The 24181-nt window shown below is 40.5% G+C and overlaps 2 protein-coding genes across 6 annotated transcripts in view; both read left to right on the top strand.

Moving 5' to 3' along the window:
- LOC309632963 (uncharacterized protein) overlaps positions 1-24181 on the top strand; it is a 141169-nt gene that overhangs the window by 83696 nt on the left and 33292 nt on the right. The gene's annotated exons all lie outside the window — the stretch shown is intronic.
- The window catches only part of LOC309632959 (contactin-associated protein-like 3), a 77853-nt gene that overhangs the window by 27071 nt on the left and 26601 nt on the right, over positions 1-24181 (top strand). Inside the window, exon 4 of the mRNA XM_082401078.1 lies at positions 12089-12282. Within this exon, the coding sequence (XP_082257204.1) occupies positions 12089-12282 (194 nt within the window). The remainder of the gene's footprint in view (positions 1-12088; positions 12283-24181) is intronic.

Below are 24181 nucleotides of genomic sequence, written 5' to 3'. Positions count from 1 at the left end.
GTAAACGCACTGCTGTAAATCCTGGAGATACTACTAAGGAATTGAGTGTTTTCCTCCCTTTCTTTGACATTTCTAAGATCAGAGTTAAAGTCTAGCTTGAACTTTACTGTGTCCTTAAGGATCAAATTTGGGAACCTAGTAAGTGATCAAATAGATTGGCAGGGAAGAGTAAGAACACAGGTGAAGAAATTCAATGAGCTCAGGATGGGAAGGCATGTCCATTAATTGTCCACCTTCATGGTCTTTTCCCAGGAAAAAGCATTTTGTGGCCAGATATTTACTCCTCAAAGCATCATTCATAATCATTTTTAGCACCCCAGTAAAAATATATTCTCATTGAAACCAGATTTCAATGAGATCAGTTATCAAATTACCCATTTTTGGTCTGGTGGTTATTCTAATATCAGCTTAACATCTAAACTTTCCAGTGGTTTCCCTAAAATTGTAAAAACTAAATAAGCCATATTTAATTAGTTTAAAGAGGCCCGAGGGGCTTGTGTGTTGTGTTTCTAATTTGCATGTGTAGAGTATCTTTATGATTCAGGCCTCCAGTGCTATCAATATGGTGGCGCTGGGAAGTTCATAAACATTAGAAGGGAAAATCCTGAAGCTTAAGATGAACTTATTTCCATTATATTTAATTAAAAAACTAATAACTCAGAATATTATAAGCCATCATTATAAAATGGTAAGTACAAAGCTTATCTTTTATATTTAAACTACTCTCTTTGCAAATTTAAATTAATTATTTTAAGAGTGGCAATCAACTGATGAGGGTTTTTTTTTCATGGTTGTTGCTACTCTGATTGCATATAGTGTACATTTCACTAAATATCCTAGATATTACCACCTGATTTCAGACCCATTTCTTTTTAATTTTATTTATTTATTTATTTATTTATTTATGGCTGTGTTGGGTCTTCGTTTCTGTGTGAGGGCTTTCTCTAGTTGTGGCGAGCGGGGGCCACTCTTCATCGCGGTGCGCGGGCCTCTCACTATCGCGGCCTCTCTTGTTGCGGAGCACAGGCTCCAGATGCGCAGGCTCAGTAGTTGTGGCTCACGGGCCCAATTGCTCCTTGGCATGTGGGATCTTCCCAGACTAGGGCTCGAACCCGTGTCCCCTGCATTGGCAGGCAGACTCTCAACCACTGCGCCACCAGGGAAGCCCTGGACCCATTTCTAAAGCATGCTTTAGACAGCACAATTTATCAATATTCCTTCTGAAGGATTATCTATATGTGTTTTCTGTTAAAAGCCAGCATCCCAGAGTCTTTATTGACATTTCCTTTGCCTTGGTAAATGCTGGAGAACATATTAGTTCACTTTAGATGATTATGATGTAAAATGTGGATAGTATGAAATGTGGATGAATATAATGAGGGCGATGATTCTTCATATATAGTAGTTTTAGCGTTTTGGAATATTTTGTGTATGATCTAGTGAGGAAAATCATGTTCGACTCCCTGATTGTATGGTTAAAATTTCCTTGGTCTGTGTTGTGGTATTTGGAAGTTTTAAAGAAGGTGGTCTGTCTTACACCCCTAGTTTCTTATTTTGCCCATAAGGCATTGCGCTTCTAGAATGTTCATTAAGAATTAGAAATGTCTCAAATACCACAGCTTCCACCAAGAACTTTATACATAGCAGCTGATCAATTCATCTACCTGATACATAAAGGTAGTAAGAGAATAGTCTATACATAATTTTTGATTGTATGTGTGTGCATATATATAAATTTGACCCACTGTCTAACCCCCCAAAGCCAAATAATTCAAACTTTAAGGCATTTTATGATTTTAAAGTACTTCACTGATTCAACACATAACAAATGTTAATTAATTGACTAGAACTTATTGCACATTTCATGTTTTCTCTTTTACATATTTTTTACTTATGCAGTTTATGTATTTATTTTGTTTTCTATTAATTTATGAAAAGTAGTAAAATATTTCTTAGGAAAGACTTTGCAATAAATAGAAGAAAGAAGTCTATGAAGGATATTAAGAGGAATGAGCAGAGAAGTTAGGAGGGATCCAGGCGTTTCTAGGGACAGGTGGGCCAAAGCAGAGAGATGCAGACCTTGCATCTTTGAAAACCATGATTCCTGAGCATGTTACCACCTGTTTGCCAGTGTTTTCTGTGAGCTCCCTAATGGAAGTGTTGGTTATTGTAGAGATAGGAATGGGCTAGTATCATCACTCAACATTGGACTAAGTGCTCCTGGAGTTTACTTTTGAAATTTCTAGTCTGGTTCCTCTAGCATTCCCATTTTGAAGTCTGGGATTGGGTTCCAGATAATACATTTAACAAAGTATCCCCTCTGAGGTCATACACCTTACCTTTTTATACAGAGAAACACAAATTACTGGAAATGCCTGAATGTATAATTTTTCAGAACTGATGGATTTTTTTTAAGGGGTAAACCACAGACACGTACATGTATTCATATACCTATTCAAGAAAATTGATGCCATTAGATAAAAATGTAAAGTTCTTGAGGCTTTACATCTTTACAGTCAAATTGGGTTTGACTATTCATATTAGCTGAATTTGTTTCCATCAATATTAAATTGATATTTCCTAGAATTACAAGTGACCTAATATTTCTCATATAAAATCAAGATTGCTGAAATCTGTGTGTTCTAAATAAGAACATGCTATAATATTGACTTCATTTTTTTCTTCTCAAAAATCTCCTAAATGAACTTTATGCAGTTTATCCAAGTTTATTCAAAACAAAAGTTAAAAAACCAAAACCAAAAGTAAACAAACTACCTTAGAGTAAACCACGCTGGACTTTCATTCTAGATCTTGCATGTGAAAATAACCTTTTGTTTTTACAATTATTGTTACTGTAGGTGACCCTTCATGAAACTGGCTTTAGCATTTCAGATGCTGCTTTCCAACTCCGGATAACATGTTCTTTTTAGCCACGTGACGTGTCCTCTTTAGTCACCGCAGGCATGGTGGTGAGATGAGTGGTCTGGCCAGAGCTGATTGAGATTGATTAGGAGGAAGCGTACACACATTTTGTTCTCCTTTTTTGTTCCCCCAAAGTGCTTGCATAAACAATCATCCCCAGAAAGAGGGACAACTCCGTTCATGGCCCAGATGCTGAAAATCACGCCCTCTAATGCGGCAAGCCACTCATCACTGACAGTGCAAATGAGACTGCTTTAAATTTAACTTGATCAAAAATGGCATATCAGATTACTATAGTGTGTATTGCAAACAGAAAGTAGATGGAGACAAGCTGAACTGACTGGATGTTTTCTTTTCTCTTTGTAATTCTTCACCTTTCCCGTACCGAGACATTGATCATATTTCCTCACAACAGACTTATGTGTTGGTGGAGCCAGGAAAGATTTTGTCTAATGCTCCCAATACAATTGATGGCTGAGCATATTAGCAACAATTCTCAGCGTTAAGATATTTATTTCTCACTTTAGGAAGTACATTTACTAGTACAAGTTAATACTCCAGGTTTTAGCAGGAAATAAATACACATGATTCGATTAGCAGAAAATGCTTAAGCCTGGGCATCAGACACTAAATATTTTCTTATAACCTGGAACGTCTGATTATTTGGACTCTGCAATATCCCAAATAAGCTGTGATGTAAAATTCACTGTGTTTTACAAAGAAATGTTAGAAAATGGAAAGAGTGAATAATAATTTAAAATATCTAGACGTATATCAACTCCTGATATAAATCAGAATATTACTGAATACATCAAAAATGTTTGATGCAAATCTTATAATAATAAACTTGTCCCTCATATTTTTTCATAAAATCGTAGTTCTCCAGTCTTTCTATCTTTTATTCACAGGCTAGGTGCCTGGTAGAACTGGTCAGTATTCCCAAATACTAGTCTGAGCAATTCAGATGGCAATAAAAGGGCTTGCAAACCAGATTTTTATAAAGGCATATGAATGTACTGGGGACTTTTTGCCTCTGGATGTCAGATTTTTCATTCTGTTTATCTGTGCTTCCTAAAAGTTTTTAGACCTATTAGGGCCAAGACACATTCTTTTTCCGATTTTTCTTAACAAATGATCCTGCAGATGCAACTGTGGGTATTGAGTGCAGTGGACAGGCCAAATGTAATAGCATCCATGTAAAATACACCCATGTACTAAAGCACAGAGCACTGTCTTGGTGACCATGCAACTTTATTAAATCACGGCATGATGGTAGCATGTGAGAGGAGAAGCCCCCAAATCCCAGGGTTCGTGCAGACCCTGCCGTACAGGTGTCACACAGAACTCATCTGCTCAGGTTTTCCCATGGTCCTTTTCAAGGTCTGGAGTCTCCGGTTTACCTCCATAGAACCTAAGATGCTAGATGAGACAAACCAGAACAAACCAAACGTGTTTTTCAGCGTTGTCAACAACCTTCAGGGAGGCAATGTTGTCATTTCTCTCTACCAAGTAGCCCAAATTATAGCACTACCCCCAGAATAAGGCAATCCTCAGTCTCTTTTGGATTCAGTGGACTCTTTTGAATGGGTGAGCATCTTCCAGGGATGTTCAGATTTCTTTGTTCCTGCTTCTTTCCAAGACAGTGTTTGGGTTTACAGAAGGGCTGGTGCCCTCATGGAGCTGGATGGTGGGGCTTCTCACGTTGGGGCTCAGCTCCTTGCTATCTGCTGAAGGGAGTTTGTCTGCTTTTAACGCTGAGGGTTACTTGGCACCTGCTCCTGAAGCCTGTGGCGGATTTACCTCTTGGTAAGACCGTGTTCCCAGGGAACAGGTCATTGTCCCTACCGGGATCTTTGCGATGTCACTTCTTGCCTCCCTGAAGCCTGACCATGAGTCTCATTTGGTTTCCAGCCTGAGCAGCCTTGGTTACAGGTTTAATTTGCCTTTGCCAAGTTGACCTTCTGTTCAGATCCAGTCAGACTCTCATCTCACTTCTGTGCCCCCTTTTGATGGCCTGTGGGCAGTCTGGTTCACCATGCCAAGGGGAAAAAGTTCGTCAAATGGTTTTGTCCTGGCAGTTTAGTCCAGAAGTAACCTGTCACTTCCACTCAGAGCTTGTTGGCCAGAGCTGGTCACATAGCCCCACCCAACCACCAGGGGGCGTGGAAATCGCAATCCTCCAAGTGCCTGGAAGGTAGAAGAAGGGAAATAGTTGGCAACCATTAGTAATGACTACACAGCCCCCTACAAGGTGATCTCCCAAAATTCCAAATGGAAGCCAAGACAAAGCCTTTCCACAGCTTGCTTATTCCTCTCACTTTTCTGATCCCCCTGGGACTTCGTTCCTGAGCAAGGTGTCTGAATCACCCTCCCACCACCTTTTACCCTTCCTCCATTTCCTCTCTTTCCCACGATCCTCTGGGTTCCCATCTCTTCTTCCTGCCAAAGAGGGAGACATCACACGTCCTGTTTCCTATTTTCTCAGTTGGTCTTTGCCCTCCCTGGCTTCTCTAGGGCTTCATGGGATAATGATCACCGGCTAACAGGATTTACCAGAGAGGAATGAAAAAATTTTGCAATCCTTGCAAAATTATGTCTGTGTTTATAATCTGCCCAGTAAGTATCTTATGGTGGCCACAATTTTGCCATAGTATTTTTCCAAGAGTCAGTACTGCCTATGACGTACTTGGCAACTTCCCAAAAGGTATGTGGAAGCCCTTCTAAGCACTATCCAAATTCAAAAATAGTTGTCTAGCAAATTCCACTCTGTTCTTTTCCAAAGTAATCACTTTTACATCATGTATAATATACAGAAATGTTCATGAACGTTATTTATTTAACAGTATGTATCCTTGACATACACCGTGATGTCTTTGTGTACTCCACTTTTAATAAATATTATTGGCATCCCTATGGAGATATATTTTATCCCATTACGTACTGCTTTACTCATCCAATGCAATTACATTGCCTCTTGTAGGGATATTCCCTTTTTCTTGTTTGGAGTCACTGATGAAAGACGTACCAAATGAGGTGACCTTCAATCCTGCCAAAGGGGTGAGGTTCAATTAGCAACCTTTCATGAGGCATCTGGGATCACTAATGATCAAAGCACACAGGAGTCTTGAACTTCTGGTTTAACTTGTGGCACAGAGACTGGTCCAGGAAGACCACAGCCAGTGACAAAGGCTAATGGAATATCTCAGTGGACCCTGTGGTCAGCTACTCCCACCTTTGCTCTGAACATTAATGAGGAGCTTCTGGACTAGGGGCTGACTGGAAGATGGTATTTCAGGGGTTCCCTGTTCTCTCTGTCCTGTGATCCTTGCAGTAGACTCTTCCCTTGTTGCCATGTTTCCTCCAAGGAAATCCAGTGGAGCAGGCTTTTCTCCGACACAAAATAATGCCATACTTTGCTGGGGATGAATGCCTACCCTCCAAAAAATGCACCTTTGTCAGTAGTATTTACATTTTGTGATGCTCAGACCTCATCCTTTTTGCATTCTCATTTTACCACTCTATTTTGTATAGCAGCTCCTCTGTACATATCTCTTTTTATCCAAGGCTTCCACAGTGTGCTTACAAATTGTAATGAATTCAGCTACATAACATCACTAAAGAAAATGTAAGTTTTACCATCAATGGACTTTTTTTCCAAAGGCTTCTGGCTAACTGAGCAGTCAAGTATGGATAGATAATTTAGTACTCATGGTTTTATTTCTAAGCATGTCACCCTTGCATTTCCTGACATGATCCTACACTGAATTTAATTAAAAAGAAAAAGGAGCTCTTGCCTTAAGAAGAGTAACGGTGTGTCCCTGGGAAGTGGTGGGGGCCTTGGAGCAGAGCGCCTGGCCTCCTGCCCTTCTGGGCATCCTGGATTCCCCACTGCTCTCTACATGTCAGAGGGAGATGCAGCTATTCTGAGTGGCCTCAACAATGATCTGGAATCATATCTGTTCTGAATAACTCAGGGGGCCTCTGAAAGATGCACAATGATGCTTTTATAGAATTAGACCAGATCTCAGAGCTGCATCTCTCATAAACATGAAGATTTCACGGGAGATGCACAAATAAACTTGGTCATACATTTTATTCAGTCATGCATGAGGTATTTAGTACATGTTCGGATGGTTTATAGGCTTGCTGGGCAATTCGTATTTTATTTCTAAGGTGAGAAATTAGCAAAATCATCTTATAGTCTTGTCAATACAGAACTTCAAACACATAAGAACTGCAAAGCCTGAGATCAGTTCAGATCTGAATGCCTCTCTACTGTGTGTTTCTTTAAAACTTGGTCAGGAGTGTCTATGAGAGAAGCAAAACAAAACACACAGTAGCAATGGATTTTTGTTTATTTTATGCAGAAAGAGCTGCAATGATGAATGTTAATTGCCAAGGGCATTGAAAGTTGTCCCTCGGGACACTGCACACAGAACTTAAGGGAGTCACGTGTGAACAGTCACACTGTACCTTTTTTCTTTAATATCACTGGCATTTAATTTGAATCACAAATTAACAAGTATACACTTATTTTTTATTTAATTTTAAATTGTCTGTTTACAAAACCATTATAGGGTATGTCTGCATTTAGTACAGGAATCTGTTTTACAATTAGGCAGCTCTGTGTGATTTTTTCATTATGGATGCACTTTTTGGAAAGCTACCTGTTGTCTCCTGCTCAGGCTGCTAGCAGACTGCAGGAAGCACAGCAGAAAGGGAATCAGAGGTTACCTAGACAGGTCCAGAGGGAGGATTTCTGCATTTTTTACATCCTGATAGCCAGAAATGGTATATGTAGATAGTTGGAATTGCTCCTTAAGAAATCAGAGCTGGAGCAAATGCTTAAATTTCCCTCAGCAATGTAGGCAGGGTTGTGACAAAAACACCAATATATAAATCCCAGAGATCTCTGAGTGGGATGGTCAGGGAGCATCCCCAGGGCCTGCTGCCCTATGGCCCCTTTTTCCTGGGAACATCTGTTACTCCTGCTTATCTCACCCTCTCCCCACTCACCCAGCCCCGCCTGGAATCTGGAATGAGTTTTCTGTGAATTAAGATGCATTTAAGTGAGGAAAGAAATACACAGAGCTTGTTGAGCTCCCATTTGAGACAATGTAATGAAGATCTTGGAGGGAAACTTCCCTTGGTTACAATTTCAATTTAGCCATTTACTTGCTTGACATTTAGATGCCCTGGAGATAGGTTAGTCTGTTCACTTCAGATTATCCCACTTGACTTTGCTCACTTCGGTATCTTTCTGCTCTGGACCTTGTTCCAACTTGAAGAAGGCATGAGCTATTCTCCTTTTCACCTCTGGGTAATTTCCACCTCTGGGTAATTTCCCCCTCTACACAAAGCTGACACTCATTATGACAGTGCATGCCCCGTGGCCACCAGGGGCAGGGGTCATTTTCATCTTGATCAGTGACCAGAATAATTAAGGCCCTAGCTGAGAGTTTCCTGTTCAGCCTTTGCTCTCCCCAAAGACACAAGTCACTGCCTGTGTCTGAGCCAACGAAAGGTGGGGGAAACAATCACACAGGGATAACTAGAGACAGAAACCTTCCAATATATCTGCCAGTATATCAATATAAAAGACAGTCTGGTATTGATAAGCAAACAATACTGAATAACTGACAAATCACAGGGATATGTTCTTAGAAGGGGTAGAGAATGAAAAGGGAGCTAAGCTTTTATAAAATACCCTCACCCGAACCTAAAATGATTGTTTTTTGCTTGCCTGCAAAGCAGAGACTGTAACACCCGTCCCACTTGCCGGGTGCATGGAGGAGTTGTGAGGTAGCACTTAGAGCATCTGGGAGGGTCCTGAACACATCACATGCTTGTGACAAGTTTTGGCTTTCCTCATTTTCTCTCCTTTATCTAGTATAAAGTGGCAGGTAACGGGCCATTCAGTAATGAAAAGACTGCAATGCCCCACACTCTGGATGTCACCCCTCTTTCACCATGACTGTCTCCCGTCTTGCGATCGTGTATGGGAGAGAAAGTATTGTGCTAGATGCTCTAACACAGCTTCTTGTTGAATTCTCATTGCAGCCCTAAAGCATACCTATCACACTTTGCTGGGAGGGATGTTTTGTGTTCAGTGTCCTAAGCTGTGGAACCTTGTTCTGTGCAAGTCAGACCCTCTGGACATGTTTTCCTTTGTATGAATTGTGACACTTTATTCAACTAAGGGGCTGAGGCAGGAGACAGGACGGTGACAATGGAAAAAGACAGTCTGTGGTGTGGTCAGGGGAAGAGCTGGGTGGGAGGGCAAGTGCCTTTCTTGTGGGTTCAGCACTGGTGACTCCAAAACAGTAATTGCAAATCCCTGGGCTCTGTTTCAGGGGGTGTTGGTTCCCAGGGGGAATTTACTGAAGATTTGCAACATTGAATAATGCAGGCTGATCAGTTTCAGAACCACTGCTCTGCAGCTAAGAGCTGGTGGGGCGGCTGTGCTCAAGCGTACCCACTTTAATGTTGTTTCAGTGTATTTTGTTTTGTTTTCCATTACAGAACAGTGATCTCCCTTACCCGTCAGTAAAACTGTTCGGGGCTCCCTAACAGTCCTCAGGTTACATTTGTGCATTTCCCACTTTTTCCAGTCATTAGAAAAAAGGGCATCTACCCCGGTGGACTGCGTGCATGGGCAAATGCACAGTAATTCAACATCATCACCCTACAGGGGTCTGGGGATTACGCCGTGGCTGTGTTACCCAGCTGAAATGAATTGCTTTGCAGCACAGGGAATTCTGCAGTTTCATTACTTTATCAGAGTACCTACTTAATCAGATAGCTTAATTTGCATACCAGTAGCACCTTCTCACCACAGGTAAGGAATATGAAATGTTCAAGGTTGATTACCTGCAGATGGTGAAGAGTGGTTGACAGAGACGTGGCTGCATCTGTGGGAGAGGCTGGTCCCAGGGCAGATGCTGGAAGCATGCCGATGCTTTTTACTCTGTTGCATTTCTGTACATGTGGTACCCGTGTTGATGATACTTCCCGCTTCAAGAGAGATTGAAGATGACAGAGAAAGATTGTGAAATGCAAAAAGAAGAAGTATCTTCAGTACATTCTTTACAACCTTGATACTAAGAATACAGGACATTTAGCAGTTTCGCAGAGATTGAAACTGATTCATATAAAACTTCAAATGTAGAACCTTTAAGTTAAAATGATCAGCTAAAAGCCAACACCTAATTTCTGACTTCTTTTGGCAATTATTATAAAATTACAGGCAGTTGCAGAGTAATGTTACTTGGGACTGTTAGTTAACCCTCAGCTAGAACCCAGAAGGACTTATCATTCATCAAACATTAGAAGGGACCTTTGCACAAATCAGTAGAAGTAGCAGGGAGGTGTTGGGTGGTGATCAATCTTGTTATTAAAGACAAAGAAAGACTGAAAACTATCACAGGTTGGAAGACACTAAGGAGACAAGGTGACTAAATGCAATGTGGGATCCTGGAACAGAAACAGGGAGTTAGAGGAAAAACTGGAGACATCAAAATAAAGTTTGTCGTTTTGTTACCATTGTACCAGTGTTAATAGCTTAGTTTTGATCAAAATACCATGGTGATGTCAGATATTAACATTAGGACACACTGAGTAAAAAGTAGACAGGAACTCCCTATCCCATCTTTGCAACTCGTTTGTAAATCTGAAATTATTTCAAAATAAAAAGTTTCATAATGCATTACAGAACAGCCAGAGTTGTGGCATGTTTGCGATGTGAATCAAAGGAAAAGACATTGTGCTTGTGGTTGAGAGGAAATTTTGGAATTTTGGAATAAAGATTGCAGGAAATGAGGAAATCTTAGAAAGAATTTGAGTTTTAAAGAATTTGTAAGCTTTAAATTTTGTTAAGGGTTATACACGTAGTGCCGTTAGCAGAGGACATAGTGAAGCAACAGATGTGCCCACTTGCTAGTTTCACCTCCACACCCTGATGTAAGCGCTCCACTTCCATTTTCCTTTGAGCTGTCTTGTAACCATGTCACACACCTCCTGACATGTACTTGGTCGTAACAGCTTTTGTAAACAGGACATGGATGTTAATAATAGCCCCTAATAAAAAAGATAATAAATGTTGTCTAAAGTGTCAGACTTTATTATGAGAGCCTCAAATTAGATGTCAGGACAATGGGGAAAATTTTTTTTAAAGCTAGTTTTTTTGTGTTAGGGACTGTTTACATGACACTGTGTTTTCTAGACATGGATATGTAGCAAAATATCAGTTCCAGAATGCATTTCAAACCTGTTTCCCGATTTTTATATTGCATAATAATTTAAATTCAGAAAATTTAATATGACATCTAAATCCAAATTCAAAACTCATGTTTCTGTTAAACTAGAAGAACAAAATATATCAATAATACATTCACAGGTATCCCTAATTCTTCGGTGTCTCACAAGCACTGGAGAAAACAAAGCACAGTAATTTCCACTCTGCGCCTATTGTCTTGAATACCTGAGAAACTCCTCCCCATTCACTTCCTCTGGGTTCTCTCTCACCCTCCTTGCTGCCTTTTTAGAACTCTCCCTCCCTGCACAGAAATCACTTTCACCTCCACCCCTCCCATATTGCATTTCAAATTGTTCTTTGAAATGTCTGCTTCTCCTATGAGTCTGTAAGCACCTTGAGTGTAGGGCTATGCCATAGCCATCTTTGTTATCCCAACATTCAACATTGTACTTCCTCATGCCGGGAATCCAGAATTAAGGTTTTCTAGCTTTATTTTCCAACAAGGAAAGTTTGCCCTTTGTTTATGTCCAACAAAGGGCAAGTCATGCATTGAAGCCAATAAAGACACTAGTTCCAAGCACTGATGTAATGGCATGGTGTTTAGTTGTCCACCTATTACATTAATCAATTTCACTTAGCGGGACACCCCAATACCGGAGAGTAAGGGGTTATGAACTAAGAAACAAAACAATTAATATAGGCTTCATCCATTTACATTTAACCTGTGTTTTTATTTTGTGTTTGTGTGTGTGTATGTGAGTGTGTTTGTATAATTCTGGGGCATTATATAATGCAGAATTTGAAACTATGATTTTCATAAATCTTATTTATGACCCCATTCTTACAGGTTAATATAGATTTCAAAGATTTCTCTGTCTTTACCGGTTTTCTTCTTTTTATTCCCACAAAAAGGAGCTGGTGGCTGGTCTCCCCTTGTGTCAAATAAATACCAGTGGCTGCAGATTGACCTTGGAGAAAGAATGGAGGTCACAGCTGTGGCCACCCAGGGAGGACACGGGAGCTCCGACTGGGTGACCAGCTACCTCCTGATGTTCAGCGATGGCGGGAGGAACTGGAAGCAATATCGACGAGAGGAAAGCATCTGGGTATGTGCTTTACTGAAAAGCAGTCTGTCGGAGTATGAATTATGCCAGTTACTGCATGTTGCTGCCCATCTGTCAGATCAAGTATAGAACCAGAGCCTCCTAAGTTACTTGAAAATGTTTCCACTGAATGTAAGCCACATGTGACGTTCCAGAAGACACCGTCCATGGCTAATTTATGAAATAAGTAAAACAATTTTATAATGTAGCGAAATATTGAAAATGTCTTCCCATTATTCCTTTAAATAGTGTGAAGTCTAAGGAATAAATAAGTCACATACAACTGATTTTATTTTTGTTTGATAACAAACACAATAGTTCATATTGCCTCAGCATTTTTAAATAAAGCAAATTCATTTTCTCTGTGCCCTCTGATAAACTGAAATTTCTGAAAGACCCTGAACATGTAAAAATAGATGTAATGGAGAGTCTCTCTGTGGAGGACTTGGTTGAGGGATATGTTGAGTTCCTGCTCCAACAGGAACTTGGGCACCATGTGGCCCCTTGTAATTTATGGACAATAGATCCCTAGGATTCTTTGGAATCATAACTATTTTACATCAGTGACATAGTTTCTACTTCTGATTACATATCCATGCTTCTTTTAGAAGAATTAAATTTTGTTTGCTTAACTTTTTGAATATTAAAATTTATGTAATTTATTCTTTATTTAGCATTTCATATCTTTAAATCACAGTCTGCTCTGAATGAGAAGCTCTAAAAGTAGAGTGTTGTAAAGGTCTGCAGCAGGTTTGCAATTGGCTGATGGGGTGTGGCCTGAAGAAGATTCATCAGGTGGAGAAGAAATTACTTTTTTCTTCTTCTTAAAAATATAATTTAGATGGTTGCCAAGAGCCAGGGGAAGGGAGTAATGGACTGTAAGTGTTTTAATGGAGACAAAGTTTCAGTTTGAGAAGATGAAAAAGTTCTTGAGATGGAAGGTGGTGGTGTTTGCACAACAATGTGAATGTTAATGTCCAGAACTGTACACTTAAAAGTGGCTAAAATGCTAAACTTTTTGTTATGTATATCTTACCACAATAAAAAATACACAGTGTATCTTCCATTTAATTTAGGCTAAGAATGTTGTATAACTTAAAAAAATTTTTTTCTCAATTGTCAGGGTAAGAAGAAAATTGTCAGCTAAAAAGCCGTTATGTCTTAGCACATAGCTTATCTATAAAAGAAACAGGCAACAAAATGATAATATTCGTTGTGTAACAAACTGCCCTCATTTAAATTTCCTTAGAACTCTGTAACTTATTATAACTTAATAGATTGTGGTCTACTTAATTTCTTATCCCTGGAGCTTTTATTAGTTAGTCAATAAATGTTGATGCAAATTGAATCAAGAAAAACTAGTTAGTTGTCTAATACTAGATAAAAGAACAAAGTGGGAAGGGCTATGTGAGTGTTTTTAGGGCTGGCTGACCTAAGGTTTCCAAACAAGTAATTGCCATGTGTATGATCCGAAGCAGGTATTAATGTTGTGCTTATTCTAAGAACACCAAGTCCAAAGCAGGGTTAAGGTCAATATTGCTTAAGTAAGTTAAAGCTTAATGAAACATCTACTTACATAGAGAACTTTTGTTCAAACTTAAATATTATTTTTCAAAATTAGTTAACTAATAGTTAATGCCTACTTATTCTTCATTGTATTAATTAAGGTTCATATTTTCGCCCCGCTCCAATCCCATTTGATTGAGCAACTCTAACAATTCTTGTTTTTAGTTAAGCAGGTTGGAGAGGAATCATATGTAAGCATCACCCTCTGCTGATTTCTTTAAAGGTCAGGCACCCTTGGGGAAGTAGGGTCAAGAATATAGTGGCATTATTAACCCTAGATCATGCAGGTGAGGACAGAAGTGGACCCCTCAGTCCTATCCATCCTATCACACAATAAACATGGGTAAAGTGGCCTGCCTTACACTCCTGCTGAGCTTGCATCCCTCCCTGTGTCCCCAGCACTTCATGGTGCCTGGGGCCGAGCACGTTGGTAAATGTTTGCTGAATTAAAACGAATGAGTGGAATCTACGTTCTGGCAGGATGCCTTCCTTAGCTCCCTCCCTGCTCTGTGCTTCTCTGTAGCCCTTGGTCTCAACTTAGTGATCCTTGAAGCTCCAATGGAAGTGTTTCTCCTCTCTTACATTTTGAGCTCCTTTAGGAAAAGGGCTCATCCTCACATCTTCTGCGTGCACCACCGTGGGTTAAGTGAATTCATCTCCTAATCTGGGCCCGACTATACACAACTGGCATTGATAGCAGTAAATCACACTAGTTGATGATTCTGACATTATACTCACAGTTTCTTTAAAAATTGGGCTGGTTTGGCTGCTTTCCAGACCTCTCACAAAATGTCAGCTGCTCTTAAAAATCAACCATACACTTTACCAGAGGTTCTACCCCTTCTTCACGTGGTTGTTTTAGATATGAATTGCTGATGTTAACTTGAGAATGAATTTAAGATTTTAAAAAATGTCCTTGAGATATTATACTCTTTATTAGTGAAAGTGTTTATTCATGGTGCCATTTACTTAATTTCCTATCACTGCTTTAACACATTTTCATGGATTTAGTGACCTAATACAAGACAGTTATTATGTCATAGTTCTGTAGGTCTAAAGTACAGTAGACCTGGCTGGGTTCTCTGCTTAAGGCATTTTTCCTGGAGGCTCTGGGGAAGACTTGTCCTTCAAGGTGTCTGGAGATTCCCAGAACCTTCCCCAGGTTCCATGATTTGCTGGGAGGATTCACAGGACCAGTGTGTAGTCATACAGCTATGATTTAGCACAGTGAAAGGACACAGAGCAAAATGAGCAAAGGAAGAGGGTGCTTGGGGTGAAGCGCAGAGGAAATCAGGCCCAGGTTTCTACAGTCCTCTCCCAGGGAAGTCATACGGGACTAGCTTAATCCCCCAGCAGTGAGTTATAGAAACCCACATGGAATATTACCAACCAGCTGAGCTCATGTACTGGGGGCTGGTCATGTAGGCACCCTCTGCCTTGCATGTAACAAAATCCCAGACTCCCAGAAGGAAGGCAGGTATTGAGTATGAACCACAGTGTTTGAACAAACATTAGGCACAGTAAGCCACCTTTCTCATTAGAGTCTTGGGAATGGGCCAGCCTTGCAAGCAGGCCTTTCAGAGGGCAGCAGTCAGGACTGCCCTCCTGATGCTTCTGCATACACACTCACTCACTTCCTTGTGGGTGTAGGACTGAGACACTGATCTCCTGTAGGTTGCCAGCTGGGGGCTGGTCTTTGCTCCTAGAGGTTTCCCACATCCCTTATGCTTTCTGTGTGGCCTGTTCTTGCAGCAGCGGGTCAAGTCCCTTTCATCTTTAAATCACTCTTTGTTCTTGTTCTCCTTCTGCTGCACCTCTCTGATTTCCTCTTCTTCTAGCTGGAGAAAGTCCTCTACTTTAAGGGCTCATGTGGTTAGACTGGATCGACTTGGGTAATCCAGGACAGTCTTCCTAACCATAATCCCATCTGCAGAGTCCCTTTTGCCATGCAAAGTAACATATTCACAGTTCCTTTCTTTAGGGCCTGGACATCTTTGAGGCCTTTCTGCGCACCCCACTGTATTTATACATCTCTGATTTTTTTTTTTTCTTTCTGCATTTGGTATCCTTTCCTAGCAAACACATTTCTCATTGGATCTGAAGATGTTTTCCAGAGTCATATGAAGTCATGTTGCAGGGGTATCTGAGCACCTGCTCGCAGTTGGTGTGTCACAGGTGTCCCCCCCTGAGAGGCTGCTGCCCCGCCATCACTAGTGTAGCTCTCACCCACAGCAGTGTCCCCAGCTTGTGGCCTCGCTGATGTAACCTTGACCCCCAGCAAGAAAGACTGTGTAGTGGCTTTCTTCTCAGGAAGCCTCCTTCTACTTTTATAAGAAAGTCCAAATCAAGCACTCCTTCTCTGGCCTTAAAAGTTTTGTGGATGTTCTCCCTGTCATAATTATTTTAAGTGACTTTTCTTGTTCTTCTGGGTCTATCTGCTGTCTGTGCTAACTTTGTCCACTAATACATGTTAACTCTTTCCAAATTCCAAAAACTCTGAGAAAAAGGTCTATCCTAACTGCTTACTGAAAATGGACATGAGATGATAATAAGACAAAAGGTCTTTACTTATGTTACTTTGGGCAAGTTGTCCACATGCTTTGCCACATGTCTGCCATGGAATATTAATTAATATGTGACATGCAAGGTATACCTCTCTAAATTCTCAAAATTATAAAATTGAGACATGGCTGGCCACAAAGTCTTTGACTAAAGGATTTGAGGACTGCAGGTCCAGTTACTGAAGGCTAGTTATCCAAATTGACTTTCTTAAAAAAAGAAATTATGTTCTTCACTGGTGATATGTTCCACTTTAATATTTTTTCTTAATGAGTGACTGCTTCCATGGCTGAACTGGATTTCTATGTGAAAATAACCAAAAAAATTAAACAAATACTCAGATCTGTGAAATACATTCCAAAAGGGTTTTATTTAAATGGAAATATAGGCATGTGTCTTACATGACAGAAAAGGCATCACCATCTCTCACCAAGGGATGCACTACATCTCAGGACATACAAACTCTTTTGATGTGCAGAGTAAATGTCCTCACTTGAAATGTAGTGGAAGAAGTATCACTGAACAAGTTTAGAAGGGGTGCATTTCCTATACGATGTGAACAATCATGGTTTATATCGGTCATTTAGTAAACCAGGTGGCTTGACCAAGCTTGGTGCTAAACGTCCATAGGACTTAGAAGATGAGTTTGCAGCTTCAGCCCAACTAAATGAGGAAGTGGCCAGAGTCTTAGGACGCTGAGGATCATAGACCAGCAGTGCAGTGAGCAGTGCAGCAGATCGGTGGTCACTGACAGAGCTCACTAATGTTGATTTTCTACTGTTTCCCTGAGAATATGTCAGCCAACACTTACATCAATCTACTGTGACTCTGAGATTCATTACAAGAATTTTGTGGGGCAGCCCTTGCGAACCAGGATTCTTACCTGCAAGCTAATGTGAGCTCTGAGCTCCCTGGGGGCCTCTGGACCGGGCTGGGGAGAGGTGTGGGCGCCAACCACTGTCCTGCTCTGAGTCTGGGTCTGTGAGCATCCCTGGTGGGCAGGAGAGGTCTGTGAGTGGGCAGCCTAGAGCGCGGGCAGTATTCTAGAGGGGTGTTGGGGCAGCTCCATCACCACCCTCCTGGGCACCTATTTGGTCTTCTTGGGACCCTCTAGCAAGCCTTGTCCTTCCCAGACCACCTACCTGCCCTGACTCTGTCTCTTCTCCCTCCCCGTTCCAGTTGTTTGGGAACAGTGGGCTGACTCAATGAGAGCCAGGCCAATACCCACCTCTCCTCTCGGGAGACCGTGCCTAATGGTGTCCACTGCAATGGTGTCCTCTGTTGAGGCTTATCTGGCCCAGGGACCACTGGGTCCCTATTGGCCATGGGGACCTTTCCTCCTGCAATTCCTGGGTGTTTTTTCTTCCATTTTATCAATACTTTGTCTTCATTCTCATCTCCTTACTATTTCTCCCTCTTCTCCTCTATCCTTCTATTCTTTCCTTATCTATTTTTTAACCTTTCATTAAATACTTTTCTCCTTATTTCTCTCTTCTCTCTCCATTTTCCCCTATATCCCTCTTCTATCTGTATTGTTACAAATTCTAGAAAATCCACTTGAATCAGTCTAGGTAGTTTGGGAATCCGAGCACACGGAGAAGGGGAGGATTTAGCTGGGTCTCTGGAATGGCTGTAACTAAGAGGCAGCCCTGCCCTGTGCCTTCTGTGGATTAGCTTCTGGCATTCATTTTCCTATATTGGTTCAAAAATCTGAGGAAATGCTCGGACTTACTTGGCTCTGGCTGAGGGGAGTCTCAGATCTCACCACCTGTGAAGAGGTGATCTGATCAGGACGGCTCCCAGGCCACCCTACACTTAGCACCGAAGCCCCTGGATTGGGGGGTGGGGCCATGTAAAGACTTGATGTCCACCCTAATGGGGGCACTTAGAAGGGAGGGATGCTGGGAGGGCCATATTATCAAATTTCCTGTTCTTTGTCTCTCTCTCTCTCTCTCTCTCTCTTTCACTCTCTCTCCATGACCTTTTGCTTTCTTTTCTATTTCTCTGCTTTCCTCTTCTTATACATCTTACCTTTCTACTCCTCGCCTTCCCTTTTTTCTCTATGAATTAAAGGACCTAGATTGCTATGAGTCCTGCTACTCAACATGTAACCTACGGACCAGCAGCATCACCCGGGATCTTGATACAAATATGGAATCTCAGCCCCCACCCCAACCTATTGAATAGAATCTGCATTTTAACAAGATGAGCAGGGGATTCCAGTACAAGCTAGATTGTGAGAAGCACTGACTGGGATGAACCAAGTCCCATCTGTGGGAAATTGTTTTGCCCCTTAACCATCCTCCAGCTGCCTGGATCAGAGGAGACTGTGCCGCCTGCTCTAGGATGCAGCTTATCCCACGCACGTGTTAGCCTGAACAGGTGATGCTCTCTGTAACAGGGCCTCAGGAAGCTTGCTCCAGTGCCCTCTGACTGCAAGACACCCTCTTTCTCCCTGATAGTCACCAACCTAGGGGGGCGGAGCCCAGGTACTTTCTCATTGTTATCAGTGAATAACAGTCAAGTGGTTAAAGTTAGTCCTATCTTTGAGAACTATAATATTTCCTGAATCGCTATACTCTGCATTCATTAGGAGTTTATTCTTCATATTAAAAACTCATCAGAACTCTAATTCAGAAGTTATATCCTTTATGAATTTAAGATGGAAATTGTTATTCAAAATGCATTGAATTAAACTTAGAATTTAAGTGCATTTTTCTCCCTATGCAGGCCCTTTGTGTGAAAAAGGCATTCTTCTAGGAAAGGACTGGCAAAATATATTTGAGAAAAATAAGAAAAGAAATTACTTGAAATAAACATAAGTTCTAGTATAAATAATTCTATTTAATAAATTTCTTTCGCCTTGAAAAAATAGGTAGCAGTAGGTCCTTAAATGAATATAAAATAGACATAGCAAATCGTTTGAACCTTTGTTCTTCTCTAGATCATTTCCAACCTAGAACACCAAGTAGACTAATTAATAAGGCTAATTAATATTGTATTGAAAGATTCACAACAATCTCACAGTGCTCTAAGAGAGCAACAAGGGTGACCCCAAATTTGCAGGGCAGAAAAAAGACACGGAAATAATGGAAGCATGGGGGTTGGGAAGGGGACTGTTTGTTATACCTGCACCACTTCATTTATTTAAGAGAAAGAGCTGATGCACATATGGCAAAATATTTACCTTGTTAAAATAAATCTAGATTATCAGTACATGCATATCTGTTTTGGGGGGATGTTTGAAATATTGCATAATCAAATTAATAAAGAATATTGGATTCAGGTTTAAAAGAATTACGTTTACTTGGTATAAATAGAAAGATCATATGACTGTGTAGTTTCAGAATAAAGAGGGATAAGAACAGTGTCAAATCATAATAAGAAAAACTGGACTCAGAGATAAGGAGGGTTTGTACATAAGGAAGCAGACAGTCTGCTAAGTGTGAAGCTCTATTGGTAGAAGGAGCAGAAATTCTCTTGACAGAGATTCCTGCTAATTCAGTCATTTAAATATATGTTGGTTTATTTCAGGTCTAGGTTAATACATTTATTGCTAATGAGTTGATGACTCAACAGAGCCAAGCCCCACATCAGGTAGGAGGTTGCAAAGAAGGGTCCATCCTACCGCATCAGGTAAGAGGTTGCAAAGAAGGGTCTGCAGAGTGTGCCTTGGCTGTCTGAGGCTTGTGCCAGCTCCAGGCTTGCCGATTTCAAGTTTGGCTCTGAGACTGGGTGGTTTTGGGCAGAATAGGAGCAGCATTTCAATGATTCTGTATCGATCTCTTCCATGTACTTGGCCTTGTCAGGGACACGGCCCTCTCCTTCCTAACCATTCACCTCATTACGTCAAGCGCATTGATCCCCGAGGCAGTGACTTTGTACCATGGACAGTCTTGTTGATTGCACTTACCATTGTGGACCACAGTTGAATTTTCTGTACATGTCTCCCCCTCCTGGGCTCTGAGAGCCATTAGGTCAGGGATTAATCTCCCCAGAGGGCCAGGCCTATTACAGATTCTCAATAAGGAGTTGTTAGATTGAGTTAAGGAAAAGTTGCTGTTCTCAAACAGACCTCAACCCAGATGGTTAGTTAAGTTAAAACTTAGCCAACTGTGTGATGCTGCTTGTGTGATGGGAGGCTTTCGGTGCCAAGCCTAAGTGTAACAAGAGGCTTAACACTTTTTCCCCACAAAGTTGTACAAGGACGATGCCCTACTGAACCTGAGAGAGAGGTGGTTCCATTTGCCCTTCATTGCAGGTCTCAGTGACAATAGAGATAAAAGCTGGATTTGGTCTGTCGAAAACTCTCAGAGCAGCTGAAAAGGTTGAGGCAGAGAAGTGAATGAGACACCTGAGCTGCTACCACAAAGTAGCCGATGGGTCCTGGAAACCCAGGATCCAGTAACAACTGCCTCTTGCCAGGGCCAGCTGCATTCGGTGGGTGTGGAGCGTCCTTCCTTCCATTTGTCGATTACAATCCTTCCCAACTTGAAAACCTTCACTCAAATCCCTTTTACTCTGTACTAAAATTGTGTAGACACGCCCTTCTTTTTCTACTCCTAGGATTTTTCATTTTTATTTCTCAAGTATTACTTTTCTTTTGCCATATTTATTCACCTCGTGCTTATTTCACATCAATTCTGGCATCAGGGACTACAGCTTGTTTATCCCGATATCCTTTGTACCTACTTTATTGCTTTGCAAAAGTAACGATTTTGCTCATTTGAATTGCCAGGTGTTATCAGGTTAGGAGGGAGGGGTGTGGTGGTGAGTAGAATTTTAAATATGCAGCAGGATAAATAGCAACTCTTGAGACATCTTACAAATTACAGTTTTACTTTTCCTGGAATGAAGTAGTTCCAGAAGTGGTGTTATTAGAGATATATGGAAATTAGGATATATTTTATGAAAAAGGTAAATCTTAAACAGTAATATGAACAGAGTATGGCAGAGTTGTGGGGGAAATAGCTTTAGAAGTAGACTTTTTTATTCATTTGGGAGATGGCAAAAGTATTGTTTTTGATCAAGAAAAGTAAATGATGGAAAAAGTGAATTTTTACCAAAAAAGGTGCTCCGGCAGCAGACTCATTGAAAGGAAGTGCTGCAGAGCCAAGTTTTGGGAAGGTGGAAGGCAGGAGAGCCCAGGGAGCATCTCACCAGGGTTTCATGGAAATTCTTCCTCGTGACTGCAGTTCTGGCAGCTTAGCTTCATAGGATGTTGTACTAATAGTGGGTCTCATAGGGAACGACAGTCAAAGTCTACAAATTCTACAATTTGCACACATAATGTAAATGTACAGAAGGCACAGATATGGTATGTACTTCAGGCTATTCATGGGTGATTTCCTGGGTCTGTTGTTTTGACATAAAAGACTCAAGTGGTTTGGTACCAAACTAATTGGGATCTTGTGAAAATGGCCCCCAGCAGAGGTGGAGTGTTTGGAGCACTGCTGTGTTCACAGCCCTTGATAACTCCTGTGGTTTCTGCACTCTGCAGTCCTATGCCACTTAACACTTAGAACAATTTTCTGCCTTTGATGCAGACCACATTTTATATATTTGTATAGACAAAAGCAATGATGAAATTTTAAAATTTTGCAAAACAGGAAGACAGGCTTTGAGTACTTTTTTTAATATTAATATCACAGTCTCAAAACTCTGAGATGTTGAGAATTTCTGATCAGCAAACCTCAAACTTTCAGAGTGGCTAAGACTAGGGCAGCAGTTGAGAAGCTGGATGCTGTTCAAGCATGTTTAAGGGTCTCAGACAGAGAGAAATATTGGTTTAGACCAGGGGCCAGCCAACTTTCTCTATAAAGGGACAGATAATAAATATTTTTGGTTTTGTAGACCATGCAGTCTCTGTTGTGACTGCTCAACTCTGCTGTTGTGTGAAAGTAGCCAGAAGCAATATGTAAATGAACGAGTGTGGCAGTGTTCCAATAAAACTTTATTTAAAAAGCCACACAGCCAGCTGGTTCTGGGTTTAGGTTGCTTACCCCTGGTCTAGTCCACTTTGTATCTATTTAAGGTGTGATGTATGGATTCAGTATGAAGAAATGAAAATTACAACATCAGTGTGACACAATGTAACCTCTCCCACTTGAACTCCACAAAACCTTTGCTAATACTCTTGCTTAGGACAGTCCTTTTCAAACTGTGTCCTAGAAAAACTTTCTTTTCATTTTAAATGTATGCATGTAATTTGATGTCTTTCAGAATAAGATATAGATAGTATACATCTGATCTATGATATTATTACATAGCATTTAGCATAAAACTAAGGTTAAAAAGAGAATCAATTTAAAGAAAACTATTAAACCAATAAGAAGTGTTATACTGAGTACTTAGTGAGTGCCTGACACTGCTTCACGTGCTTTATACATATTTATTAAACACATCCTCACAACAGCCCTCTTATGCCCAGTTTACAGAAAAGGACACTGAGGCATGAAAAGTTCAAGTTCACTATCCTCAAATCACAGAACTAGTTAGTGATGTAACAAGGATTTGAACCCTAGCTGTCTGGCTGCAGGGCCCACACTCAAACCACCTTAGCACAGTACAGAGGATTCATGTTGGAGGTGAATAAAGTGATGATACAGGATGGGGATCCTCTTCCTCAGGGCGTGGGAAGCAAGCACTCTCAGACAGTGCTGGTAGGAGCATAAAATGGCATAAGATGGGGATATGCCCAAAGCATATACCCAAAGCGGGATCTTGAAGAGATGTGTGTACACCCATGTTCATCACAGCATTATGCACGTCCTTGGAGGACAATTTCTATAAACTTAAGTGTTCAAAAGCACCCGCTATTTAGAGCGCTGAAGATGACAGCCCAAAAGGAGTAATGCTCCTTTATATCGTCAATATATCGTCTACACCAAGTAACAATTCCACTTCTAGGAGTTAGTCCCACAGGAACACTCAGAGGTGCACAGAAAGTGCCTGTAAGAAAACTAAGTGCATTGTTTACAGTCAAGATCCAGTTTTCTGTCAATAGGTGAACACAAAGAAATTACGATACTCCATTTTATGGAATAATATAGTATTATATGGAATTCATTCCTTTGAAAACAATGAGGTTATTTAATTAATTGATCTGTTTATTTATTTGAGGTAACGTTGGTTTAAAACATTATATAAGTTTCATGTGTACAAGATTATCAAATGCATTTATTCATAATGAGATTTAAGAAACATTTTTTTTTTACAGCTAGGAAAAGGAATGTATTTATTGTGCTTCCATTAGAAATTTCCAAGATGAACATATACGTATATGTGCATGTAAATATATATAGACTATTTCTGGAAGCATACAAGATAAATTATTAATAGCATTTCTCATTCTGGGTAAACATATGCCATGAGTACGCGATGAATGGTATTTTTAAACTACATGCGTATACTGCTGTTCAATTCAATACCAGGTTTTGAAAGGATTAGAGGAAAAAAAGCAAAGGAAATACAAAATAGTTTTTTAATTGTGGTAAAAAAACATAACATTAAATTTACCATCCTTACCATTTTTAAGTGTATGGTTCAGTGGTGTTTAGTATATTCACATTGTTGTGGAATAGATCTCTAGATCTTTCTCATCTTGTAAAGCAAACTTAAACCCACTAAACACAAATTTCCCTCCCCATCCCCTCAGCCCTTGGCAACCATCTCTCTACTATCTGTTTCAATGATTTTGACTACCTTAGATACTTCATATTAGTGAAATCATACAGTATTTGTCCTTTCGTGATGGTTTATTTCAAGTAGCATAATG

This window comes from Balaenoptera borealis (assembly GCF_965194805.1).
Source record: "Balaenoptera borealis genome assembly, chromosome: 8".
Classification (NCBI taxonomy): domain Eukaryota; kingdom Metazoa; phylum Chordata; class Mammalia; order Artiodactyla; family Balaenopteridae; genus Balaenoptera; species Balaenoptera borealis.
This window is presented reverse-complemented; position numbering and strand designations above follow the sequence as displayed.